The following is a 15994-nucleotide window of genomic DNA, read 5'->3' as shown; positions in this document are numbered from 1 at the left end:
GGGAGAGGGAGCTGCTGTGTTGTTTGGTGCCAGGCTGCCTCTCTCCAGGGGTCAGGGGAGCTTCACCATCACTTGCTGCCTGTTCACAAATGCTTGGCAAGGCAATCTGGATGTTTCCACCATCTGTGTGAAATCCTTCCAGCCATTTAGATTAAACATTGACTTCAGTAAAATGTAGGGCTCCTAACTGACCTGACATAGTCCATATGGAGCAGCTGCCACAGATGGTGACTATCTTGACACTGATTAATCACTTCTTCTAGTTGTGTATTTGTCCCTGGTTACTTGACACAGTTCTTCCCTAATAGCTTTTGAAGAGTTCTGGGGTATTCATACGACCTTGGCTTTGGGGAATATCCCATCTGATGACACACATTACCTATTTAATTGTAGGCTTGGCTGCTTTTCATCTAGTCAGACTAGTTTGGACTCTACTGTTGGGGTTTTTTCCTCTTTCCCCTGCGTGCAGCAGTCGGAAGCACCTTGGCTGTGCAGGATCCTGTTTGGTTTAGGTGGCACCATCTGCAATGGGCTGGGGCTTGGTCCGTGCTGCATACTATATAGAGACTGACTCTGATTCCACCTCCATGTCCTTACCTGTCACTTACAGCCACAGGCATGACAAGCTGTCTGCATTACTGCTATCCCCTGCTTTGAAAGTAGCAGTCAAATGATCTACAGCTGGAGTCAGTCATTGCTCAGACAGACAGCAAAGCTGTCCAACATCCCAAACTGAGCACAGTTTCTCTCTCAGTCTTAACTTTGTTTCCTTCCTCAAAGCTACAGAATCCAGAAACAAAGGCAATAGGTCTTCCAGGCTGATCTGAGACTATTACACCCACTTTACAGGAAAGTGTCCCAAGTGAAAGTTCCAGGTATCCATGCACTCCAGCAGGACCCTGTTCTGATGACAACAGTTTCTCAGCTCCTTCACAAGCCTCGGGGTGGGATATGTGTGGTTCAGCACTGTCTCTACCCAGTGTCTACCAGGTCATCCAGGGGTTGCTGTCAAGAGCAGTGACACCAGTTCCAGGAAGCAATATATTTGTGGACTTTGCACTAAAAGGATCATGAAGCCGTTTTCAGATTTTTTTTTTCACCCATTTTTCCTTGTGATTTGTATATATATTAAAAAAAAAAAAAATCAAGCAGAATGGCTGGGAAAATTTAACATACCGTTAAATTTTTGAGTCATTTCCTTTTGCTTTCCCTGTCCAGTCATACAGTGAGACAGCCTGAAAGGTTGAACAGGTCACTGACTTGCTGAGTATAAGGACTGGTGATGTGTCAGCTGAACCTCAAGGACTTGGTAACTCTCTCTGCACCCTGAGCCCAGACCCCAGCTGCACTGGGACATGATTTAAGTTTAGTTCACAGAGATGACTGCTAAGCTAGGGAGGCACTTAGAGCCAGTACTGCAACCCAGAGCAATACTGGGACAACTGGTGCATCCTGACCACATGCCTGAGCTTCTCTTTTCTTGTGCTGCTCCCCTTCTCTAGCTCTACAAATACTGCATTATGCCAGCATCTCAGGAATGCTCAACCAAATAGTTCTTACAGATGGATATTTCACTTAAAATAAGACCTGGTTTGTTTAATCTTGAAATAGGACTTGCCATGTTCCATAGCCTGCGTTTGCAGACAGGCTCGGGGCAGTGCTTAGAATGACTCCTGAGGTAAATATTTCTTCTGAGTAATAGCTGTTGATCTACATGTGATACTTGGTTAGCTGTGACCTTGAAATCTCTATAGATACAGACAGCACTGTTTGTTTTCATGGCTATCACCAGCTGCCTTGTCCAAGAGCTTACTAACTTTTCCTTTGTCTGGAGTTCACAAATTCTTTTTTTCAGTATCAGGAAGCACAAGATGTTTTGTCAGTCCAGCTGCATCGTGACATCTCAGACTACATAATACCTTGCCCAAGATCACAGAGGCTGAGTATCTGCTGGCTGCTGTTGTGTTCCTTAGATTTTAATAATATTCAGGAGAACAAAGATTACTTGGACATATGTTTTTAGAAACACAGATTTTCTGTAATATCTCTTTTCTAAGAGATCTTTCAAGAGCCCACGAGTAAATTGCCAGCACAGTGAATCCTGTTTCATTGTAAATGTTATTCTTCTCGGTGTAAAGTATTCCAAATAATACTTTTGTTTCCTGTGAACCAAAAGAGACAATTACTTAGACATTATGGCTTTGCACAGTCACTGCACATTGTTGTGTGCAAGCTGAAGAATGTGAGGTTAACCAGCATTGACTTTCTAAACTGGTGGCTGGGTTTGATTTGCTAGCTTGCATGTTTTCTGCTTGTGCCCCATCCCTTGCATTTTCTATATGGTTTGTCCTTGAAGAAATTACAATGTGCATTGTGAAACTGTCCCTTGTGACAGAAGCAGCACATTCTTGGAACATCCTTCAAGCTGTACTTTCCACTTGACCTCTGAGCATGCCTGTTGGATAGGATTTTATGATGCTCCCAAACTCTCCAACATCTTCAGTGAGTCTCCATTGAAATGGTAATTTCTAGAGCATACTTCAGGCTCATCTCAGCTTTAGATAAAAGTTAAATGTGGATTGCTTCATTCTGCATACTGAATACTAAGAGACACACTCATTCTCTCTGCAGACACATGATGCTCTGCCAATTTCCTTAATCCAGGCACAGAAGCCAGTCAGCAATTGTTTCCATTCACTTTTGATTCCATCTGTAAAAGGAAATACCTGCAATCACAAGAGGCATTTTAGAACAGGGATTTTGTAGAACTTGTCCAATTTCAACAAACTTTTTGTCTGCTGGCTTAATGGGCACTATCTGACTGCACATCAGGGTGTTGGTTTTAGCTCCCATTGTGCTGCCATGTGTTTTTCATGGCAGAGATCATCTGTTATTTTAAAATATCCCCATCCCTCACTGGCCCTCTACTGACCTGCCAAAGAAGTCCAACCCTCCCCTGCTGTATTTTAAACTCTTCTTTTTAAGTGGATTGCTTACTGGACTGATATTGCAGCTTATAACTATATACTAATTTTCAGACTTTTGTAAGTAGTCATTCTCTATTCCACCTACTCCTAGACGAGTATCCATTCCTCGTCTTGCATTTTTGCAGCTTCTTTGTCTATGTGGTGTTAATAACACACAGCAACTCTATGGCTGGATCCCCAGAAACACTTCTTACTTATCTACAGAGAGCCAGGAGTAGATACATGAATGCACTACCATTTATCAGAGTAAATGAAGGCAGGGAGCTTTATTAGAAGGCTCACAGTTGATTTAAATTAATATTGCCAACTGTGAGGTTTTACAAAGCCTCTTCCAGAAACAATAGCTGTTCCTGCACTGTAAATTAAGGTTGGTATTGAGATGTACTCACTTTTGTAGCAAGCCATCCAACACAGATTCAGGCATGACCAGGGCTGGTAGCAGCTCTGAGCCTGGCTGGGGTGTTTGTGTCTCTCCCATCTTGCTGCAAACCCCCTACCCAAAGGGTGAGGAGGGGTGTAAGGTCCTGAGTTCTGACTGCTCCATGAGTTTCCAGTATTTACCCATGGTGCATGGCCACGTGCAGCTTGTTGCTGTGATACTTGCAAGACTGAGGTCCAACCATATGGATAAAACCTTGATGGGTGTTCAGAAGATTCTGCTCATAGAAAAACCTCCTGTTACCTGGCTCAGGAAAACCTCTGCCACAGCTGAGCACTTCACTGCTTGTCAGTGGGGTGTAGCTGGGAGCCTGACAGGGGTACAAAGGCAGAGAGTCATTTGGTCTATCCAGTGCATTTGAATTATGGGATGTAAAGTATGACCTTCTAGAAATTTCACTCAAATTTTCACAAAATTTTTCCTTTTTTCTGCCAGTTTGACCCGAGCTATTCTGATGCAATCAAACCAGTGTCACACAGATGCAATTCATATTTATCTTTAATATCTAGTCCAAACTATCCTTTTCATTATTTCCTTTTTTTTTCCTTGAAAAAAAAGAAAAATAAAACAAAAAAACAATTGCAAGAAGAGCAGTTAACTCAGAGCATGTCTAGAAATCAGGCAGCTACCAGTTTCACTTCCCTCCTGGTTCCGTGTAACACTTGGTGACACGCAATGCAAAGAAGGGGTGGTGAAACACAGCACTTGGTATTTTGGGGGATTTCTCCAGGCCCTTGGGTGATATCCATGCTGCTTTCTCCTGCATACCCGGTCTCCTGAAGATGTCCAGGAGAGGAGATCTTCCTCTGGGGACACTTGTGGTGTTGCTGCTGCTGGCATTTGTCCCGTGGCAGCTGGCAGGCTGTCTTCTCAATCCCTGTTTGGAGGTATGTGATCTCTACCATAAAATCCTTCAGTTCCTCTGGTGAAACTTTTCCCTCTTTTTGGGAGATTTGGTCACCAAGTCTGTTGTGTGCTGGCTGTCTTAGGCAAGCCCATCGTTTTTCTGGCTGTTTTTCAGGCTGTTACCAAGGCAATTGAAGTGTTTGAAGTAAATGCTGGTCTCAAAACCATCTGAGAACCAGATCCAACAACATGAACCATTTCTTCTTTCTGGCTTTCTGTCATTCTGAGGTTACTGCAGTACAATTAATCTAATAGATTATGTTTCCCTTCAGGAAGAGGTCCAAGCCTTGTCTATATTTTCTGCAAAATGCAGTGTTTTCACCTGATTTGTACCGGAGAATGATTTCACCAGTACCCTCAGTATCTGCCACTCATCAGTTGCCTTTTGCAAACTTTTGCTGACTTTTAGAACTGCCTCCTTATCTGCAGTGTACCAGTGCTGAGAGCTGATCCTGGACAGAGAATGCATCTCCCACACTTTGTTTTGCTGGCGCTCTCAAAGGCTGCTGCAGGTTCATCCATAGCCTCAAGGAACACTGCTCTGTAGTTTTGCACCTGCTTCAATCAGCAAGAAACGTAAGGATTAGGACTGGTTCTATTAGAAGTGGGAAAAATGCTTTGGTTATAAAAGATTATTTCCTAAAACTCAGGGCAGCTCATTTAGAAATTAACTACAAAGTCATTCTGACCCTGCTTTCCTGACAGTGTAATTTTCTGGCATTTGATGAGGAGCAGATGTTGATCGTGATTGGATCTGCCCCTCTTACAGGTCATCCCTAACAGAGCTTTCAGATGCATGGGACTGAATGTCTCTGGAGTTCCTGCTGAAGTCCCAGCTACTGCCCAGAACTTGGATCTCAGTTTCAGCAATCTGAGGTCACTGGGGTCAAATTATTTTTCATCAGTCCCTGAACTGCAGCTTTTGGATCTTACAAGGTAATGATGTGGATGCTGCTTAATCTTGCTTCACCAGCTGGGCCACCCTGGTTGCTTATTTTGGGGTCCATTGGTCTTGGTTATTCTTTTCTTTTGTTTCTGCTTGTGACTTTATGCCTGTGTCTGTCTCTCTGCACATCCCCATGGTCAAGTGATGTGCAGTTTTTAGTCCAGTTACTGAATGCACACCCCCTGCATAGTGCTGGGTCTGTCAGTCTGATCTTGTAGGCTGGGATGTGCAAAGAAGGAGGAAGATGTTTTACTTCTCTCTGAACAAGAAAAATGTCAGACTTTTCACTGTTACAAAAACTCTGAAGTGGAACACCTTGGGTGAGCTGTTTTTCTAATCACAGAAAGAAAAGATAAAATGGAAGTACATTCATTTTCTAAAAGGCTGCTTTAAAATATCAACATATTCTCTTTTCCCTTCTCACATAACTGAGAGAGGAGATGGGGGAGGCTTATTAGCAAATTTGAATTGATGTATTATTTCCATTGACTTGAGACAACAGCTTCTCTGGGTAAATTGTTTCACTGAAAAATGTCACTCAGGCCCATTACAGCTACAGCTCCAAAGTGGCTGAGTGGCAGAGCAGTTTGTTGTAGGGCACTGGCTGGATTGTAAAGGTAATTTTGCTTAAATTCTTTGCAGAAATGATTTGAGTCTCCAATTTTGACTCTTCCCATGTGAAACCATCTTTACGTGACCATTCTGGCCTGGGGTTTGTTTCCTCTCAGATACCATCAGCAAAGCTGTGAGCTTTGCCACTGCTGAGAGTCTGTGAGGACAAGTGGTGTAAGGGAGTGTTGTGTCTGCTGGGCCTGCCAGCAGTGTTCATGACATGGTACTTTGGACTGACCAGAAAGCTGAAGTGTTTCTCCTGCTGCCTGCCTGGATTTTTGACCTTCACTGTGGCTCGAGGCCTCTGGCTTTGCAACAAAACTTCAGATTTAGAGAGGGAGGAGGTGAAAAATGGTCCTCTGGTGTGGAAGGGTTTCCTTGGCACGTTCAGGAGTGTTGGGTAAAGCCAAACCAACCCCCATGGAGAGGCTGAGCCTGGAGATGTTCCACCAGCACATAGTGCAGTAGTATTAGTGAACATGCCATGCCAGGGACAGTGTTTCATGCACATTTATTCTCTTTTCCTGCTCTACAGGTGCCACATCCATACAATAGAACATAACTCTTTTAAAGATCTTCATAAACTTTCCACTTTGATTTTAACTGCAAATCCCCTTCAGTACCTGGGGACAGCAGCCTTCTATGGCTTAACATCACTGAAAAAACTGGTGTTGGTGGAAACCAGCTTAACCTCTCTGGCTGACCTACCCATTGGACACTTGCATACCCTGCAGGAGCTGAATTTGGGCCACAACAACATTGCTTCTTTGAAGCTTCCCAAGTATTTCACCAACATGACCTCTCTCAGGTACCTTAGCTTTTCCTCCAATAAGATCACCTATATCTCCAAAGGAGACCTTGATGCCCTGAGGGAAGTGAACAGGCTCAACCTCACACTGGTGCTTTCCTTGAATGATATTAAATACATAGAGCCAGGGTCCTTTGCAAAGATTCACCTTGGTGAATTGGTTCTAAGGTCCTCTTTTGAGACCCTCGATATGATGCACACTTCTCTTCAAGGCCTGACTGGTTTACAGGTCAACAGACTAATAGTTGGAGAATTCAGCAACAGTCAGAGACTGGAAGACTTCCAGAGCGGACTCTTGAGTGGACTGTGTCAGGTACAAATGCAGGAATTTGTCTTAATTTGTTTCAGGAAATTTAAGAATAACACAGATACTCTTTTTAACTGCATAGCCAACGTCTCCAGTATTCGTTTGGTGGACCTCTATCTTGAAGAGGTGTCAGAGGTTCCCATGTTCTCTCAAGTCAAACGTTTGGAATGTAAGAGATGCTCTTTTCAGGAAGTGCCTGCCATGAAGCTGTCTCTCTTCAAGGAGCTGAGAGTGCTTCGTATTACTGAGAGCAAACGACTCAACAGCTTCCGACAGAAATTTAGGAGTCTGAGTAACCTGGAGGTCATAGATTTGAGTGAGAATCGCCTCTCCTTCAGTAGCTGCTGCTCCCCTCAGTTCCTCAACTGTCCAAATTTGAAACACTTGAACCTAAGCTTCAATTCTGACATCAGGCTGACTGGAGATTTCACTAATGTGAGGAATTTGCTGTATTTGGACCTTCAACACACAAAGTTATTTGGTCCTGGCTCCTACCCTGTCTTTCTTTCCCTTCAGAAACTCATTTACCTTGATATTTCCTACACCAGAACTCATGTTAGATCCCAGTGTACATTTTGTGGCTTGAACTCTTTGCAGGTGCTGAAGATGGCAGGCAACTCCTTTGAGAACAATAAATTGGCCAACAATTTCAAAAACCTAAGTCACCTCCACACCCTGGATATTTCGAGTTGCAAATTAGTGCAGGTGGATCAAAGTACATTTGATGCCCTCTCTGAACTCAAAGAGCTAAACATCAGCAACAATAAGCTACTCAGCTTTGATCCTGTGGTCTACAAGCCTCTCCAAGCTCTCACAACCCTGGATTTCAGCAACAACCAGCTGAGTGTTCTGTTGGACTCAGCCTTAGAAATCCTGCCCGACAGTCTGGTCCTGTTAGACATCTCTCAAAACCTGTTTGACTGTTCTTGCATACACCTGAACTTTCTGAAATGGATCAAAGAAAAGCAGGAGCTACTGCAGAACAAGGAGCTGATGATGTGCCACACACCCACAGATGTGAAAAACGTGAGCCTGTCAAGCTTTGATCTGTCCTCCTGCAAACTCAGTGCAAGCACAGTGACACTCTCAGTAATCACGTTGCTCGCTGCAGTGGTGTTCCTCTTCCTGATCTACAAGTACTACTTCCAGCTATACTACTCACTGGTGCTGCTCAGTGGGTGTAAAAACTCTGCAGAAAGGGGTGACACTTATGATGCATTTGTTATCCACTCCAGCAAAGACCAAGAATGGGTGATCAGAGAGTTGGTGGAGCCTTTAGAAGGAGGGACACCTCCCTTTCAGCTTTGTCTTTACTACAGGGATTTCCTTCCAGGGGTACCCGTTGTCACCAATATCATCCAAGAAGGTTTTCTGAGTAGCAGAAATGTCATAGCAGTCATCTCTACTGACTTTCTGGAGAGCAAATGGTGCAGTTTTGAGTTTGACATTGCCCAGTCCTGGCAGCTTGTTGAAGGCAAGGCTGGAATCATCATGATTGTATTAGAAGAAGTGAATAAAACCTTGCTGAGACAGAGGCTGGGGCTGTTCCGATACCTGAGGAGGAACACCTATCTGGAGTGGAAAAAGCAGGAAATAAGCAGGCACATCTTCTGGAGACAGCTGATAGGAGTCCTACTGGAGGGCAAAAAATGGAATCAAGAGGATGCAAAGTTCATGTGAGAGAAAACAGAAATCACTTCAGTCCTGTCTCCTATCCTGGCCTTGGCTGATGGCTGCTGCTCCAAAGTTGGTTCTTCTCTGGCTGTTCAGAGTTGAAGGAAGTGAATAGAAGCACTTTAAAAGCACTACAGAAATACCTGCCTTGCTGGTCACCCTTTCTCAAGGAGACTTGCAAGCTAAGGAGTGACAATAGCTAGAAGAGCTTCACATGCCTGAGAGCTCCATGTTTGTAGCTGTCAACCAAAGCTGGTCCAGCAATCCACATAAGTTTGGTGAGCTGGTGATTAAATGAGCTGCTCTTATCAGAATTTGATTGCCTCTTACAGGTTCAGCTGCTACACTGAACAGGGCAGTCACTGGGTAGGAGAGTTTCACTGAGAATGTGCCTGATATTTTGCAGAGAAATGAGGTAGAGGAGGGAAGTCTGGGATAGCTAAATTGAATGGATCCCTGGATAGAGGGAAGGAAAATCTAAATGCCACTGAAACATTACGGAGCACTCCATGGATGTGTCAAACACCAAACGCTGCTGGAGTGCTGCTCTCTGTTTACAGAAGGCTTTGGTTAGGATTAATCACTGAATTAGTCGAGTTTTAAACTTGCAAATCCTTCTATAATCAATGACATTCTACAGAGATAACATGGAAGCAATTGAGTGGTGAATCAGATCTGATATTTATCCAGAAGAAAGGGCCTGAGCCATCTCTCTTTTCTAAGCATCCGTCAGCAACATCTCTGGAAGGCAGTGAGAGCTGAGATCAACATCAGACACTGTTTGCAGAAGAGGGAGAGCTCCTTCCAGGGCTTGTGCTGGCAAAAGCTGGACCACAGTTCCCTCTCCATGTGTTGGGTCAGTGCTACTAGATCAGGATAACACTACCAAAAAATCTACAGCCCTCTCTAGGGTTTTTTGTGACCTATGAGGTGAAGCTTTAATAAAACTAAGCTCAGTGCTGCATTCACTTGCCCAGTGAGTTTGTTTTGCAGGTTCTAAGCACTGTTGCAGCAGCTTCCAAGGTGTGGAGCTCCTTACCTTGGCTGTGATGGATGGGGTCAAGCACCTCTCCAGCAGCCCTGTCTTCTCCCTGGAGGGCAGAGGTGGAGGGGCAGTGAGCCAGGGCACAGCTCAAGTTTCCTTGGGTTGAGGCTAAAGAAAAGCAGAGAGGACAAATTAAATGTTATCCTGGATTTCAGCAGCTACAACTTAAACTGGAAAACAAAGGAGGAAAAACTAAATGGGGTGGGAGTTCCCACTCCTGAATTGAGCAGCATGTAAGCAACATTTCTCCCTTGGTCTTTCTCTCTGTGACTCCACTACAAACACTTCAGTGTATAGATATTTCTGCCACAAAGCAGCATCCTATGATTCCTGATTGTAATTATAATAATGAGTTTCAGAAAGTCTGCAAAGAGTTCTGGGCATTATAATAAGGATTTAGGACAGTATTTAAAAAGAGAGCATTTGTTGAATATCAAAACAACTTTAGGAGGAGGGCTGGGGTGATGCTGAGAGATGCTCCCACCTGTACAATTTCAAAAGAAGCCACTCACTTGCTCTTCTCTTGCTACTCAGAATCCCCACAGCACAGAGATGTGTGAGTTGCCCCAGGCTTTATAGTGCAGTGAGACAGAGGCTGGAGGTTGGGGCATTCAGAGAACAAGGGGTTTGGAAGAGGTTCATCCCCTGCAGTCCCTGCAGTCACTGTCACTCCTGCTTCCATCCATGGATTTAAAGATTTCACTTGGTCTCAGCAGTAGTTGGTGCTTTGAAGGCACAAGTTGGTTACTTTTATTGCTGAGACCTTCACCAACAGAATAAGGATGTTTTGGTTTGTTTTGTGCTGCTGCATGGCACAAGTAGACTCAGGAGGACAGGTGACACAAGCACATCTTGATGGGACCTGCATGCCATGTGCTGCACTTGTCCATCCATGCAGCCATGGGCCCTGCTGGGTGGGCATCTCCCAGCCCTCCTAGGGGTTATTAACCTGCCCTGGCAGTGCCTCTTTTCCATACTTTGTCATTTATGAGTCTGGAGGGAAAAGGCTGTGTCAACAATTCTATTTTCAGCATTTGCCTGGCAGAGAAAAAGTGGATTTGTATTTGGAAGGCTCAAAAGAACTTTCCTAAATACTACAAATGGGAAAAATACTGTGCTTCGAAGAGAAATATTCACACCTATTCATCTTTGTTATAGGAAGCAAATTTCCAAAGAAAAAACCTGAAGGTTCTCATGCATTGTTGGCATGCACTGCTGTTTGGGAGTGTTACTGGGCAGCAGGTAGCTTTGCTGTTATTTGCTCATTTGGGTGAACCAATGAGCAGCCAACCAAACATCCATACAGGGCTGCATTCATCTCATGTAAATAGCTGAACATCTTCCAGTTATTAAAGCATCTATTTTACCCAGATCATGAAAACAGATGGAGATGAAGCTCCAGAGGGCTGTTGCATCCAAGCCATTTAATTTCATTTGTAAGGGGGATGTGTCCTGATTTCCCCATGTGCTTGAGTTGACCCATACAAAATGCCAGTAAGGATGAAGCTCTGCTCTCCCTGGTGCTGCAGAGGGTGATGTCCCAGGGGCTGTCACCCTGGGCTGGCACCAGCACCAAGATGTGGGTTGCTCTGTCTGGAGTCTGTGTGACTGTATTTGTGATCCCCCCCCTGTAGCAGGGACATTCTGTAAAAGCTGAAAATGAGAGCAGCACCAGTGCTCCCTTGGCCTCCCCCTGTGTTAGCACAGACTTCCAAGTGTCACTTAAAAAAGCAACAAAACAAGAAAAAGCATCTGGTTTCTCTGGACCGACTGATACTTGACAGGAGCAGGTTGCAACTTCTCAGGAGGAATGTTTGTCCTTTGGGAAATGCTCTTTTTTAGGTGGTTGATGTAATTAAATGAGGTGGTGCAGTGAATCTGTGGAACAGAGATTGTCATGGCAGGGTTTCTGGCTTGTACTTCATGGGGTTGTAATCCTGGAACAGACACTGTGTGGAAACTGATTTTTGCAATGGTTTGGTGTGGTTGGAAAACAGGGTTCCAAATAAAAATTAAATTGCTTCCCAACATTTAAAAAAAAAGTCAGTTTAGGCTTATGTTGCTGTTTTTCCGAGCACCTTTTCATTTGTTAATTTCTTCCTGTTTATATAATCTGCTTAACCTGCCAAACCAAAACCAAATAATAAAAATGTTTCCACTTACCCAAATTAAAACCCACCCATTTTCTTCTGTGGGAAAACTCACCGTTTTTGAGTTTTGTACTGGACTGAAAAGCAAAACTTTTGGACAAAACAGAAATTCCACTTCCATGCCAGCTCTTCCCCTGACCCTGACAGCTCAGCCCTCACCTGGCTGTACCACACAGGTGGTTCAGGGAGCAAAGAACACAGCAGAGTCCCCAGAATGAATTTCACTGAGTGTCTTTTGCAAAACATCTTGACTAGGGGCAGGCACTCCACACCAACTGACTGAGAGCAAGAGCAATTGGAAGTGGTAGGAAAGAAGCAATTCCTTAACAACTTGTTCATTGCCATCACAGCTCTGGCTGAGAATTGAGACAAATGACAGCAAAGCCTGATTTGCTGAAGAGCCCATCTGCCAGGAGCACCAGTTTTCCTCAGCTTCAAGGTCATGTGGAGGGCAAAGTCAATAATCTGCCAGCCTGGACCTCCCTGTGCTGCTGTGAGCACAGAGAGAGAAACATTGCATAATTGAGAACTCTTAAAAGCCTTGAAAATCAAGAAAAAGGAATAGGAAAGAGGTTGGTGCAGGATCTCAGGGCAAGTGGCCACGATTTAACAGCTGGAGGTAGCTTGGTCCCAGGGTTTCCAGCACTAACAGCCTGAAGCACTCAGAAGGCAGAAGTTTTGTGATGAGTCTGTAAGTGCTGCCTTTTTGCATAATGCTGGTAAGAAAATATTTTGAAATCAGTGCCTCTGAGAACTTGTTTTTAAATCAGGTTTTTGTGTACTGGTGCCTAGTCAGGGAGCAAGAGAGGCAGCAGTGGTGAATTTTCCATCACTCCTGAGAAGAGAGAGAGGGAATTCACCTCTGTTCAGTGAGTCCTGCTGGGGAAAGCCCAGATTTGGGACCTGTGAGTTCTCACCCTGGTGCTTCTTCCCTAGAAGAACCTGGTTCACCCTCTGGAAACACCATCCTGAGGCATCCTGACTGAAAGTGGTGCTTTGCATGTTCCTCTCTGTGTCTCCCCAGCAGAGGCAGCCCCCAGAGGCTCTCTGAGGCTGGGGACATTCCCTACCTGCATTAATCCTCTTCCTACCCATATGGAGGAGACAGACTGAGTCACCATTTAAATGTATTTAAATACAGATGAAACTCTGGCCTTGAAGCCTGTTCTGTACATTCCTTCTTGTGTTCATTCGGGGAGCCTTAAACTCATTCTGCAATTCTCTCTCTGACTGCAAAAAATGTAATTTTAGCTATCACTATTACTGGGTGCACTATCAGAGAAACATGGCAGCACTTCCCTTGATACTCCCTGGCATTGCTTCACTCTTCAGCAAATGAAACATCTGCTTCTGAAAGCATGGCTGTGCTTCCAGGTGCTTCAGCAATGCATTCGAGTCCACTGAAGTAGCCCCATGGGCCAAGCTCCAGGGTGAGTATTGGTTTGAGACCTGGGTCTGTGTGAGAGGGATGGAAATGAGCATCACATGGGTCCCAGACTTATTCTTCAGAGCCACAGCCCTGCAGGGCAACAGAATTCCAGCCCTGAGCTCCATTTGTGCCTTCCAGGCTACCCAGCATACAGAGGGAGTCACTCAGTCCATAGAAAGAACCCTGCAGGTCCCAGTTTGTCATTCTTTGCTCTGCTTATGGTCCTTCTCAGCTACAGGACACAGGTTACAGGCAGAATCCATTGCTAGAGGTGGGGCAGATCCCAGCTGAGAAAAAGCATTGCCCCTTCTCTAGGGGCTGGGCCCAGGCCCCTCCAGCCAGGTCTCAAATGCTGCCAGCAGTGCAGAGATAAGAGACCAACTGCAGCCTCCCCTGCCTGCACTTCCAGCCTCTCTTATCACCACATCTTGAGTATTATGGAAAAACAATGTGATATTGTTAGGCAAAAGAGATTTAATTGCAGCCCTACACTCCCAGAGAGGGTAAGATAGGCTTTGCTCCAGATCTGATCTCCAGTCTTTCTCTTTTCTTCTCTCCCTCTCTCATCCTTTCCCTCTCCTCAATGTTTCTCTTTTCTGGCTTTCACTGGCCAGCAGCCAGCGACCAACCCAAAATGTATGAAAGAAGAGAGGGGTGTCCTTTTTTTTTTTAAAACATTTTTTAAAGTAGTCTTTAAATCCTTGGCAGTGTTGTGTCCTGCAAGAAGGATTAGCAGTAATTCCCCTGCCATCACTTGCTGCCGACGCTCTGACAATTCATTCTCCTGAGATCCCCTAAACTCACAGCTGAATACATTAGCCAGAGGACACAGAGCAGGCTTGAGGACACTGTTATCCCATGTCCCCACTCCCCACATCCTGGCAATCCAGTTGAACACTTCCACCAGGGGCCCCTGAGTGAGCTCTTCTTCTCCTCAGTACCCTGAAACAAACCCAAACCTGCCTGATGTGGGTTGCTCTGAGGAGCTGCAGCTCCCACGCTGTGGGATTCCCAAGATGATGCCCAAAAGTCACTCTCCTTCCCTCTCTCATGGATCTGGTGGAAACCTCCGTCCATTCCCCTGCTCCAGGGGTGCAATCCCTCTGATTTTCTGAGCAGTGTAGTCTGCTGAGAAGGGAATGCTGCCATCCCTGCTTGCCTTTGGATGCTGTTGAGCTCCTTTGGAGGAGAAATGCTGCCTGTTGGCATAGCCATGCCTCACTTTCTCTGTTGGGATCACAACCTGCACATTGGGATTTACTGGAGTGAAGCACTAAATGTACGTGGCTGGTTTTCCCCCACTGAGGGCAGGTGGGTGATGGGATTCACTCTCTCAGCCTCAGATGGAAACTGCCCTGGTGGCACTCAGAAGCTGCCTGCCTGCTGAAAAGTGCCCATCCCTCTGCTCTGACCAGGGAGATGCCCAGAGATGTCCCCTGCAGCATCCCTGGGGCTGTGAGGGTGAGAGAAGGACAACAAGATGCTGAGACTCGAGCCTGAGACAAATCTGGGGAGTTGCTTGTCCTCCTTGAAAGCCATTCCTTCTGAAAAACAAAACAAAACAAGAAAAAAAAAAAAAAAAAAAGGAATGTTTTATAAAGCCTCCTGAAAGCAAAGGATATCATGATTTCAGTGTGAGCAGACAGCAAGCAAGATAGGAGCATCCCCTTAGATTTGCCTGCCCGAGGTTATTTACCTTGGGAAGCTGCTGAATAAAAGATTCAAAATACAGCAGAAAGTAGTGTTATTTGCTCCTTTCAAAGCATGATGAGAGGCAGAAAAACATACAAGGGGTATCTTTGAGTCTTGCCAGCCCAGATTTGGCAGGGCAGAGTTTTCACGGGGTGGTCTCAGGGTGACCCAGTTTCCCAGACACAGACACACACGTTCATGCACGCACACTCCAAGCCACAATCCACAACTTTAATAACTCTGTGACATACAAAGGAGATCTTGATGCAAAGCAGAGCTGACAGAGAAGTGGAAGGAAATATCTGGGTTTTTGCTTTGCTTTTCTTTTCCTTTTTTTTTTTTTTTCTTTCCATCCGGTGCCACCCCAGGATTAGAGCCAAGGTGGTTTCAACCTTCAGCAAGGACTGATGTTGTTGTGGGCTCTGCTTTTAATGGCATTTAACAAGAAGCAGTAGCTCAGGGGGAGGGAAAACAAGAGTTTTCCTTTCTTTTCAGGAAGAATTTACTAGGGCTGTCAGAATTAAATGCATGGAGTGAATGCATATTGAGCTGCAAAGGGGGTTTGATAGCTTTGCTGCTGCTAACCACACCACAGCTCTGAGACAGGCTTTGCCAGCACTGTTCTCCTCATCTGATGAAGCATCTGTGTACGTGGAGGTGTGCAGCAGAGGGGATGTCACGTAAACGTGGTCATGCTGGGGTGACTTTGCTGTCATTTGTGGTTTTCTGGCTGTGGGTAGAGTGTGGGTGACACAATTGTAAAACTGTGTAGCAGAAGTATCTGTTTCTAGAAAACATCCCCTCAAAGATGAGGTTGTGGCTTCTCAGTCCAGGTGACAAATGTCACTTCTCTCACCATGATTTCATCAGATTTTATTCTGTAGGACCCAAGGGGCACATGGGCACCTTGGTGGACTTGCCAGGAGCCCAGGGCAGGTGCTGGCTTGAGAGATGCCCCAGGCTGGGTACTCAACTAAACAGCTCAGGGCTGACCTGGAA

The 15994-nt window shown here is 45.1% G+C and overlaps 1 protein-coding gene across 1 annotated transcript; it reads left to right on the top strand.

Moving 5' to 3' along the window:
• The first annotated feature begins 4104 nt into the window (after positions 1-4104).
• On the top strand, positions 4105-8990 carry TLR4 (toll like receptor 4). Its single transcript, XM_071766163.1, has 3 exons — positions 4105-4313; positions 5102-5268; positions 6426-8990. The coding sequence occupies exons 1-3, from the start codon at positions 4209-4211 to the stop codon at positions 8683-8685; spliced, it is 2532 nt and encodes an 843-aa protein (XP_071622264.1). The 5' UTR covers positions 4105-4208; the 3' UTR covers positions 8686-8990.
• Positions 8991-15994: the final 7004 nt, after the last annotated feature.

Source organism: Heliangelus exortis, chromosome 22 (genome assembly GCF_036169615.1).
Source record: "Heliangelus exortis chromosome 22, bHelExo1.hap1, whole genome shotgun sequence".
Taxonomy (NCBI): Eukaryota; Metazoa; Chordata; class Aves; order Apodiformes; family Trochilidae; genus Heliangelus; species Heliangelus exortis.
Note: the sequence above shows the minus strand (reverse complement) of the source record. Positions and strands in the feature narration are given on the sequence as shown.